At 29.8% G+C, this 12,142-nt stretch overlaps 2 protein-coding genes across 3 annotated transcripts in view; one reads left to right on the forward strand and one right to left on the reverse strand.

Moving 5' to 3' along the window:
• The window catches only part of LOC106462119 (influenza virus NS1A-binding protein-like), a 40,176-nt gene extending 34,159 nt beyond the window's left edge, over positions 1 to 6,017 (forward strand). For both annotated transcript variants that reach the window (XM_022389259.1, XM_022389260.1), the window contains 4 exons: positions 733 to 978; positions 3,263 to 3,388; positions 4,323 to 4,496; positions 4,605 to 6,017. In XM_022389259.1, the coding sequence (XP_022244967.1) occupies positions 733 to 978; positions 3,263 to 3,388; positions 4,323 to 4,496; positions 4,605 to 4,891 (833 nt within the window). In that variant the 3' untranslated portion in view covers positions 4,892 to 6,017. The remainder of the gene's footprint in view (positions 1 to 732; positions 979 to 3,262; positions 3,389 to 4,322; positions 4,497 to 4,604) is intronic.
• A 1,359-nt stretch (positions 6,018 to 7,376) lies between these two features.
• Positions 7,377 to 12,142, reverse strand: part of LOC106462120 (selenoprotein F-like) — a 14,139-nt gene continuing 9,373 nt past the window's right edge. Inside the window, exons 3-4 of the mRNA XM_013922009.2 lie at positions 10,765 to 10,828; positions 7,377 to 8,223 (exon numbers count right to left, since the gene is read on the reverse strand). Coding sequence (XP_013777463.1) covers positions 8,048 to 8,223; positions 10,765 to 10,828 — 240 coding nt within the window. The 3' untranslated portion in view covers positions 7,377 to 8,047. The remainder of the gene's footprint in view (positions 8,224 to 10,764; positions 10,829 to 12,142) is intronic.

The following is a 12,142-nucleotide window of genomic DNA, read 5'->3' on the forward strand; positions in this document are numbered from 1 at the left end:
TATAAACTACTATACACACACACACACACACACGACACGACGTACGACGACGACACGACACGATCACGCACGCACGCACGCACGCACGCACACACACACACACACACACACACACACACACACACACACACACACACACGGGTATTTATATTCACTATGAAACACTCCTGGGTGAAAGAACAGTCACTCACTTTTTCTTTGAACGTTTTGACCACATGTTCAGTATCATAATTAAATGTAATTTTTTATTTCTGTGTGCTTTAAATCCTGTTGTTTTCCTAAATAAATCCTTATATTTAATAATATAATTTCCTAAGTGATGTGTTGATAAAGTTATTTTAAAAATTACGTTTTAAAAAGTGTTTCCTAATACTAATACAAAACACTAGTGATATGTGAGGAGTTTAATAATTAACAAACAATGTTACATGTATCTAGAATGATTTACACTGTCTACCCAATTGATCCAACTTGCTGTAGCATATTCATTTTCTCATTTTACTCACAGATATCAAGTATATCAGTTACATATTCAATTATCCTTTTCACCAATACAATTGAATTTATGCATGAAAACTGGTGTATTAACATAGATTGTAAACTGTATTTTATAGTAGATGTTAGGTGTTTTGACAGATCAACATTTGGCTTGACAAAAATGCTCAAAATGGAAAAAAGGTTAATTATATTACATGTGCTCTAGGGTGTGAAGTTTTTATTATCTAATTACAGGTGGATATGACAGAGGGGAGTGCTTACGAACTGTTGAGCTTTATGACCCTTTTACGAACAGGTGGTCCAAACTTGAGTCTATGAAAGTACCCCGTGGCAGGTTTGACATCACAGTTTTAGACAATGAAGTATATGCCATTGGTGGATCAGATGGAACCAAGGAATTGAACTCTGTCGAAGTTTACAGCACTGCTACTGCTGGTTGGAAACTTTATCCATCAATGAGTATTTGTAGGTCTAATTGTGGTAGGTAATATCTTATAATGCCATGTAACATTTTTTCTTATAAAATAGAGGAAACTCTATTTCCTCTTGGTGTGCACACAGTTAACTTAACATGATTTTTAAGAAGCATTCTGAAATTCCTATTGTAACTAATGCAGCTGGATTACACACAAAAAAGCAGCAAACCAAGTCATAAACTTACAAGTTCACATGAGAGTAACTTGAATGGAATGGAAATCTACTTTTCTTTGGAATATATAAACATGACAATTTTCTAGAGATTGTTCCCACAAAGTTTGACAGATTGGTTTTAAAAATTTAGAAAAATTAATTCTATGAAATGTTTATATCTCTACAAAACAATTTTGAAGAAATGTTAAATATGAGATATCAGGATGTGAGCATGTCTACTATATAGGGTCATTTTAAAAAAGCTTTGCTGTTAAAGATTCTATTGAAAACTGTATAATAAAAAGAAAAGTTAATTACAGACTTGTATCACTTCACAGTTAGGATGAAAGGTAAAAGAAGTGAGAATATTGCATGATTGAGGTAACTCAGTAAGTTAAAGCATGAAAAAGAAGATAAGTATTTTCAAAACTACAATATTTGTTTATTTCCAACCTGAAAAGTTTTATTAAGAAGTTAGAAAGTAAGCTGTATGAAATGCAAAATGGGTTAATATTTTTAATAGTTATTTTATGTGAGCGAACTGTGAATAAAACTTCATTTCTATATTAATATTTTTGTCAGTTTAGAATTGACAATAGTACACTTAAAATCTTCAATAATGTTGCTAGTTTGTATACTTTTTTGTACTGTAATACAATTTTTGGTTTTAAGAAAGCATGATCATAAATTTACAGTTGTTCCCCATTTTTGTAGCATTCATTTAAAGCAAGTAGTAGTAACTTCGGTTTGTTAGTTTATTAACATTTTTCCATTATGTGAAATGCAAACAGTTATTTAGTATGTTTTGGTACTTCTGCACATTTCTTTTTAATTGAAGAAATATGAAAAACAATTAATTGATACAGAGAAGGTATTTCTTCCACTCTGATGTTTTAGGTATCACAACATTTGAGGTATGTACAGAAGTCTTGACCTGAAAACAACTATTTCCTGATCATCTGTCTTCCAAAATTTAAGTCTAAGTTTTGGCCAGGATGTCATCAACCAATAAATGTTCTGCAAATTGATGTTTGATTTCAACAGCACAGAGAAATTCATTTGTTATTGTTGAAGCCCTTAATTAATCCTTGGTCTGTGATGTAGTTTGTATTTATTGTGAGGTGGAAAAGTTGTATGTTATTGTGGCTGATAATTCGTGTATTTTATATATCCTCAGATTTTCAGGTTTTTAAAATAAAAACAGAGTTCTTTTGTCACATGGATACAAAGTAAAAATTGTAGCTATGTGTCTGAAAGTACCCAACTGATAAAATGATGTAGTTTCTCTTTAGTCATAACATTTGAGATATGTATATTCTGTATGCTCTGGTACTGTTGGCTTAATACAGGTTGGAAGGTTTTATGGTATTAATGTCATTTGACCATTTGGTATTTTTTCTTTCATTAGTTTCTAAAAATTTGTTACTGCTGGTGATTGATTTGCAACTAGAAATGATGTTCTTTTGTATGTTGTTTTGATTTCTGAATTTATCAATTTATTAAAATGTTCCAGCAAGCAAGATTTTGTGTACATTGTTCAGAATATGTACATGAGGCATAATATATACCATCTGTATGTAATTATTTAAGATGTGGAATAGACAGAAACTAAAATATTCTTGAAACACATCAGAGTAGAATTTTATTTTTAATTCATATTCTTTCCTGCTAATATTGATATTTGTCTGATTCACAATAGTTTAAATATAAATATTTTCTACATTTTTCCATGTCTTTCAAAGTAGCACCTGTACATGAAGTAACAGTTTTAAATGAAAAAAATCATAGGTTTATTTTATTGGCTTGTCTTTGGTGATCATGAAAAGTACTATTTTCAAGTGGAGATTTTTTTTATAAGCAGTCGGCTTTTTTCACATTAGTAGATACATTCTTTTTTATATATAATTTTAGGTTGGTGTTGCTTAAAACTATTTTTGAGTGTATCAACAAAATGGAGAAAGTAGGTCAGTAAAAGTACTGTAATAGCAAATCTATGATGCACTTTGTTTAATTTTATATTTTTCCTTTCTGCAGAAATTGGTGAAATTATTCTCTCATGAAATGTTTAGGTGGAATTTTTAGTCAATCGTTTGTATAAATGGAGCAGTATTTCGTACTTGGTGTTTTCTTTCAGGTGTTTGTTGCTTAAATGGGAACATATTTGTAATTGGTGGCTGGAATGGACAGAGAGGCTTGACTCACTGTGAAGTTTATGATCCTAAAACTCAGTTGTGGATGAATGTTGCACCTCTGTCAGTTGGTATGTGATAAATAATATTATGATTTCTATGAAGTCGTGCAAAATAGTTTAGTGCATTCGGTGTGTTACAAAAAAAAAAAGTTTTAAAAGTTCCATCTACTTGAAGTTTCCAACTTGTTAATAATAAAAAACAGGTTATTTTCTAAATTCTAAACTTGCTACTAAAAACTTTCAATTTTCTGTTTTGTTATTTATTTCCAGCTAATTTTTATCAAAACTTTGTAATGCTGCTTTTTTTTCTTGTACTCATTATCGTGAAATGTAGCCGATATTCTAGCCAATACTCTTTTTTCTTGTTGTTGATTCCCTTCGTTTACACTAAATTGTGATTGGATGAGTTTTTTACAGTGTACTTTAAGAATTACTATAATGGGGAAACTGAAACTTAAGTGGTTTATGTATAAACAATGATATTATATGTTTCTGGTATTTATATCTAATTAATGAAAACCCTATTTTTAAATTTTTCCTAAAATGAGTAATCTGTTCAAATAGAATTGTGTTTTAGTTTATTTGTTTAGTTATGATGACACTTGTGCCAGTCACACTGACTTACTCAGTATGAGAAGAGTTAATATACAAGTAGAAGAATCTTAAAAAGGCTTAGACACTTAAAAACCAGATTTTAAAAAACCATTCAAATTCTAACTTACAAAAACACTGCCCACTACTGTAATACCAGCATGATTTTAACCAGCTTTTTGTGAAATGCTAATTGGTGTAATCCATGTGTAAATATGGAACTACATAAAATTTGATACCTATTTGACATTTTAAAGTTCAGTTGTATGGAGGAAAAATTAGTGCCTATTATAAAACTAATACTGTAGTTATGATTGTTGAAACAATGCCATGTATTTTTAGCACTAAAAATTATCCTGATATTAATTTATGAAGTTTCAGAAACTAAATGACAATCACTTGAATAAGTTAGGTCGATACCAAGCTGGAGTTGGAGCTATGAATGGAGAAGTGTATGCTGTTGGTGGTTGTGACTCCTGGAGCTGCATTAACTCTGTGGAGAAATATGACCCTTCTACTAACTCGTGGTCTTTTGTTACTTCAATGCACACAGCACGTCGAGGTTGTGGAGTATCTGTCTGTAATGGTATGGTTTAAAAAATTTTTGATTTTTTAAATAATGAATGTTAAATATTTATTTTTATAATATGAATGAAATGTTTGGGATAACGACCTGTTTTTGTTTGTGTGGTAGGTAAGCTATATGCTGTAGGAGGTCACGATGGTGTTCGTTCACTTTCAAGTGTAGAAATCTATGATCCACAGACTAATGCATGGAGTTCTGGGCCAAACCTGACGACCTGTCGAGCCAATGTTGGAATCTGTGTTGTTGGAAATCATTTGTATGCTGTTGGAGGATTCAATGGAAGGACATTCCTTAACACTGTTGAATTTCTGGATGCTCAAACTAATGAGTTTACTACCTTTGTTTCAAAAAAAGCTGCCTCTCCCCTGGATGAAGAAAATGGTTTGTTGGGTTAAAGCTACCAGAAGACTGCTGTTGCAGAAGAACAGTCTGAATAATTCAAGCATAATTTGCTTGCAAGCTGTACATTTTATTTCTGTGAACAATGTTACTGAAGAGTACCAAACATATATTTAAAACACATACAAAAAAACTGTCAAATTTCTTTAAAACTTTTTTTGATTAAATCATAAGTGATACAGAAATTTCAAAATGATAAAAACAGATCTTTTGGAGGGGAAAATACCACTTTTCTAAACTTAAGAGGGAGGGGTTCTTGCTAATTCAACATTTGTGCAATAGATTACTATTATCTCCTTTATTAGACTGTACAGTACATTGATGTTTGAATTTATTGTGAAAATAGGTTATGGCTATAAAAGTAACATCAAGTTTAAGTATGGTTATTGCATTACTCCAATGATTTGGAGCTTGGAATAGGCTATTTTTAGGGTGAAAATATAATATTTTAAATAAATGAATGAATAAGAGAATGTTTTATGATATGTATTATTAATAAACAAATCTGGATTTTAAAAGCATTTATCTGAATTTGTGGATGTAGCCACCATGTATATGAAAAGTGTTATCTGTAAATAAGAAGTTTATTAAGTTGCAGGAATTAATTTGTTGAACTTGATGTCAGTTAAAAGAAAAAATTCATTCTACTTGTTATTGTGAAGTGAAATTCTAAAATATGAAATTTTGTAATAGTTTTTATATGGAATATATTTGTAGTGGGAATGTTTCGGTTAGCATGTACTATTACTATATAGCAGTTTAAACATCCTTAACACCACTTTTAATAAATTTCCAGATAATTGTTTTGGTATTCACAGTAATTTAAGAATTTAGTTAAATTTTAATCATCACATATCCAATGAAGTTGAGTAACAATTTCTTTCAGACTGTTGTTTCAAGATATACTTTGAATATTAAGAGTTTTTTAAAATAGTTGAAATACTGATTGACGTCTATTCTTATAAGATTTTTAAAGTTTTTACTTGCATATATTGTATGAAAAGGTATATAAAAAAACTGGTTCAAATTTTATCCATCAATTTTGTATGTACAGTACTTTATTGGCAGGAGTTAGCTTTTTAAATACAAAAGAAAAAATTATTAACCAGCATTATATAGCCAGTTAACTACTTGGATGATATTAGTTTTATTCATCTGGCTTTTACTGGATTCCAAATACCACCAATCAAAACAGTATTTTAACATTACATCCAGGCCTTTTGGTGATCAGTTTTAATATTTATTCCTTATTTTATGTTTCAATATTTCTGCCTGAAACATTCAATAAGCATTTTTTTTTACAGTATTAAACAGCTTGTTTTTGTTAGAAAAGTTTTAAAAGCTGTAAACCACAAAAAATAATGATCAGTCTAAGGTTCTCATTTTGGGATTTATCTGAAAACTTGTTTTTCAATTTTTATGTTTTTTCATGGCTTTTCATTCAGCTTGGTACTAAGTTCATGTGCCTTTAAGTCGGTTTTTCATAAACTATGCACTTTATTTTGCTACAGGAAATGCATTTTTACTTTGGGTGCATTTAGAGGATGTTACAGAAGTAAAATAAAAATTTCATTTGCTTAAATGTGCAATTTCTATATAAGTCAATTTTTCCTTTTCAACTTAAGTTCTTAAAATTATGAATGGTCTTTTAGCTAAGTATGTCATATAGGGCAAAGTAGATAAATTTTTTACAGTGCTTATTCTTTAGCCATATTCTGTAGGATTTGTTTTAAAAAACAACTTATTTCAAAAATGGGAAGAAATTATTTGTAGGAGGCTCCCCCTTTTTTGTAAACTATAAAATCGTTGAACTTGTGCTATTTCTATACAGAATAATTTTCAACTAGATAATGCTGCAAAAAAACTAACTAATTCCATTTTATTTGAACTTTGTATCTCTGGACTTTTCCTATGGTTTTTATATGTATTAAAATGTTTATCAGAGGAATGCTCAAAATATAATTAGTATTTTCAAATTAGGGAAAGTAAAAGCACGTCACCCCCATTTGAAAAAACAAACATACCTATACTCAATAACAGTAAAATGTTGTTGTCAACATAATGAAACGTGCAGGGTTACAGTAATATTGAAGATTAAAGCTAAAATGTGCATTCTGAATTACAAATAACTGTAGCTTTTATCAGCTTAAAAATATAATGTACACTTGTATTTTATCAGGTATATCATTTCTTGGTCTATGAATGTATTCTGTGAAAAATATTTAGCCTGTATGTTACTAGTCTAAGCTTTCTGTTCAAAAATATAATTATGAATGCTGCTAGCATATTTTAAGGATGTCTATTTTTCTACTACATTTGTAGGAAACACTTTCCAGTGTTATTTAGCCTGTAAACCATTAAATGAAATAATGATCAGTCTTAAGGTTCAAAATGGTGCTTAGGAGTTTGTGCGATATTTACTGTGTGTTAGTGGAAATGTATATATATAAACTTAGTAGTAAAGATTTCTGCACACTGCACTATGATAACAGGGTATTTATTTAACTTTATGTCAAGAATAACACATACAAACATCATAGTACACAGAACAATTCTTTTCATCAACCTTAGCACTCCAAGTTCCTTTGGTTTTTTGCCAAGATGTCATCAGTTGAACTGTTCAGCTTGGTTACATAATGATGACAGTTGTGCACAATACTCTGCTTTGATTATTTTATTATTTTAAATCATTATTAAAGAAAAACCAGAAGAACAATAAGTATAATGATTTTAGAATGTAGCAAATACTACATTTCTGCAAATCAAGTCTGAACTATAATTATAGAAGAATGTATTATCCAAAAAAAGTAGCATCCTAATAAAGTCTAACCTTTAACTGGTAACTAAACACAACTGTGTTAAAGCTACTGATTAAGTAAACAAAATTGTCACTTCACTTTGGTAAATTTTAATATTTATTGAGCTACTTAAGCTATGTGACACAGCATATATGTAAATATAATTACTTTCTGGAGAAAAATCATACAAGTGCAGGAGTAATAAAGCAGCAGTGTTGACATAAACTAAATAACCTTCCCCAAGTATGAATTATTAAAACTTAGAAACATGAATTCTTTTTACATACTATTTGAAGTTGTTATATCTGAAAATCATTTAGAAAAGTAAGCTAGATGAAAACTTCAATTGTCATATTACTCCAGATGTCCTCTAAGGAATTCTTCTACAGTATCAGTATCCCATTTCTGGATACTCAGCTCCTCCTGTACATGTCCAGCTCCATCAAACATCTTGATCACTGGGTCTGCACCACGTACGTACTTAATCTTCAGGCCTGGGAACTTATGGGGGCGATCACTCTTCACAAATGCTAAAGGTTCAAAATTATAATTCTACAATTATTACAGTTTATCACCCTATCTGTAAATTAAATGTAATAAAATCCAGGTAATTATGTACATCCAATGTATATAGCATCACATCTATTAAGCTAGTATCTAATGTTAAACAGTTCTTAGCAGTAAGTCAAATGCATAATTTCATTCAGTTATAAATTTATTCTACATCTATGGTAATTTTATTATAAAAAGAAACTGAATAGTAAGTGCAATGATGAATGACCTGTGTGTGCGTGATATTTATCAGCATTACGTAAAACAGTGAAGAGCCTAAAAAAAAATAAAAATTGTGTTTTAACCAGACAGACAAAAAGAAAAAACATAACATTCAGTCATGTTTGTAGAAGTTATCAGGAACAAGACATTTCTTTTGTATTCCTTTATTTTTATAATATGTAAATTAGCCATAGTGGTAATGTTACACAACACATGTTTGAATATGTCTTTGTACCTATTTCAATATATTTTCATATAAAAAGCATAGTATAAAGATGTTTTTTTCTGATAAAAAGGCCAAAACCTAAATAACACTATGTAAAGGGTATATACTACCTTAAATTAACTAGTGAGTGGCTTCATAATTTGAATTAGGACAAAAATAAAGTGAAAATATATTATGGTTATTTAATAGCAATAATCTTAACAGTTCAAATCATGAATATAATCAGTTACTAATTTCAAAGCTGATTCAACACATAAATGGATACTAATAATAGGTTGGCATTGTTCACATTTCACTCACAAAGAAAATGTCTTACTTTGTTAAATCATACAAAATAATTCATAATAGTAATCAATTCGAAACGCGCACACACATATATAAAATTACTGTACCCCTTCCTTAGGATACCACAGATAATTCATTTCTTTTGTTCTCCAAAAAAGAATTTTAAAGAAAGATAAAACTTGCTGCATTAAACCTTAAAAAGATAATTTGAATTGAAAAAAAAACTAGTGAGAATAAATTAAACATGAAGTGTCAGCATAGCTGAAATAGCAGTTGATTTAATCCTTTCCTAATTAGTATAGAATGCATCTATACTGAGGTATATTCAAATAATTTATTTTCAAAGGTCCATGCCATTTCTGCATGTCTTTAATCATGCGTTCATTAATCAGATGTCGCAAGGTCCTTAACATGTAGTAATCCTTTTAAAGATATACATTGTATATAAACTGTTGTTTGAATCATGTAACCTAGGAACTTCTTGAATACTGCAGGCTTCGCCTGAGTAAGGGTGAAGTATTTTGATTATTGTCAATTGGCTCTGATCTCATCTTGAAACAACTCCTCCTTACCCCAGCAGCCAGTTCAAGTAAATATGAAGTTACAAGCCAGCCATTTTAGTCTTCTAAACACATATACCACTGGGTGTAAAGATTCATTTACTTTCAGATGTATTTGTCTTTTCCTTTACTGTACATGTTTGATTTATTCCCTGCATAATGTTTACAGAATCTGTATTCTAGCAGATACCAGTGTAAGTGAATAGAACATTGTTACATGTAGTTTTAGAAAAAATTCTAAAATTCAAAGAAAGCAATGTATACGTGAATATCTGGAAAAATATATATATATACTGTTATCTTGTTGGAAAAATTTTACTTTTCAGTATGTTGTTGTGTAATAGTTGTAGATATATCAGTCTTCCACATTTTAAAAGTCAAAAGTTAACAAATGTCAATCTCTTGTAACAAACCTTGAAATCTTGTACATTTATCTACAAAGCTAGCCAGTTAGAAAACTAATGTTTCTTACATTTACATTCGATATACTAATATAGGATCAAACTTAGAACTGAATAGCTGAACCATACATTTAAATTTCCATCAAGAGGCCTGTTGTAATTAAGAGAGGAAAAAAGCACAGAGTTAATCAAGTACTTTCTCCTATTACAATTTTAATTAACGTTTCCTGCCATGTGCCTCACAACTGACCTTTAGTTATGGACCGTGTGACACACCGATGGGTCACAGACAATTATGTTTCAAAGCCAAACTTCTCTTGTGACATACGAGTTTGGGACACAGACTTGGCACTTCTTGAATGTTTTTTTTATATATGATATTTAATTTATTATGCAGCAGCGAATGTGTTAAGTTTATTCTGGTACTTGATAAATGAAATGTATATAAATGTTTACACTGACATAATTACTTGAAATAACACTATCAACAGTTTAATATATGGCAACTATTCACAATCTGTGGTCCACAGGCTTCCTTCAGGTGGTTCTTGTATGTAAAAGTTACAAAAGAAGGGGTAACATAATGTATATATGCCATTGTGGTCTGCCAAAGTAAAAACATTAGGCAGTCCACAAACAAAAAAGTTTGATAGTCACTAGTCTAGAGTACAATCTACATCTTATATTTATAATCTTAATTTTTCATGAAACAACATACAGTGAACAGTACAAATGGTTTAACTGACTAAACTTAAAAATAAAGGAAAATGGTCTTTCAGGCACATTCGTAATTGAATATCAAAGTGAAAATTGAGATATATCTACCCTGAATTTGTGGATATGCCCCTATTTTTCATCCACAAACCTCAAGCTGGGCACGAGGGTACTTCTAAAATAAGAAAACAAAAGAGGTTTTAAAAGAAGAAACTCCAGAGGTATTAAAAAATCTCAGTAAAATGAGAAAATGTTATGTAACTGAAAACAAAATTCACTAATAAGTTTAACCACACAATATAGAAATGAGTAAAATCAGTACACAAAGTTTTGAAACATATAGTTCATAAAATTATTGAATGAGTGTTGTTTCAAACAATGCAAGAAAAAAAAACTTGGATAAAAAATAATAAAGAATAAACTTGCATGACTAAATGAAAACTTTGTAACATGTTCATTACTGCCTGATAAAGGGTGTCTATCCCTAAAGTCACAAAAATAAAACTAGAAAAAGTTTTCATTTAGACATGTCAATATATTCTTTATTACCTTTTATTCAAATTCTTAAAATTGTTCTTTAAAGCATTTGAGAATAATTATTTACAGAAGAGATAGTAATAAAATCTGTAAGGTATGAACAAATGGTAGCGACAAGCTTAGATATATGATAAATTATTATATTTCTATCACTTGACTGATTATGTTTGATTTTGAAGATTGTAAACCAAGAATTTGGAAATTATAGTTGCTACATGTCATAAATCTTTTACTTGTAATAATCATTTTCAAATAAATATATTTAACTTCATTATTATCAATAATTCCACTGACTGTAAAGAAAGGATTAAAAGCTAAAATAACAGAAACATTTGATTTCAGTAACCTTTACACTACTCATCCTATTGCCACAAAAAAGCCAACAATTTCAATCATTTAATAACTTAAGAAAATTATAACTACTCTGCATCAGTAAACAAAACTTTCTATGACAGTGTCACTCACAAAAATTACCAACATTCACATTAAATTAATTTTCGCAGGCATATATTTTTTACTCAATAATACATTTGTGCAATTTTGCCAGCATGTCTTCCAACAGATGCTACGTATTCCAATAGGAAGTAACTTCAGCCCACAAGTTGCAGAATTGTATTTATTTGACTAGAATTTTCACACATTATAAACCTTACTAAGAACCATAGTAAAGCTTTGCACATCAATCACATTTGTAGATGTATAGACATTCTTAAACAGAATAATCACGATTTTCTTGACACAGCCAAACAAATTAATCACAAGATTTCACTCTAGAAAAAAAAGGTTTTCACTAAAAATAAACATAAATATCTGGATTTGGATATTATTAGATCGTCAAGAAATTAATGTCGCATTTTGGAACACTTTCATTACCCCCCCCAAAAAAACAACATACATCACGTATAATAGTTAAATGAACCGCCTAAACGTCACATTGGTGTAGCCTATATAA

Source organism: Limulus polyphemus, unplaced genomic scaffold (genome assembly GCF_000517525.1).
Source record: "Limulus polyphemus unplaced genomic scaffold, Limulus_polyphemus-2.1.2 Scaffold1098, whole genome shotgun sequence".
Classification (NCBI taxonomy): domain Eukaryota; kingdom Metazoa; phylum Arthropoda; class Merostomata; order Xiphosura; family Limulidae; genus Limulus; species Limulus polyphemus.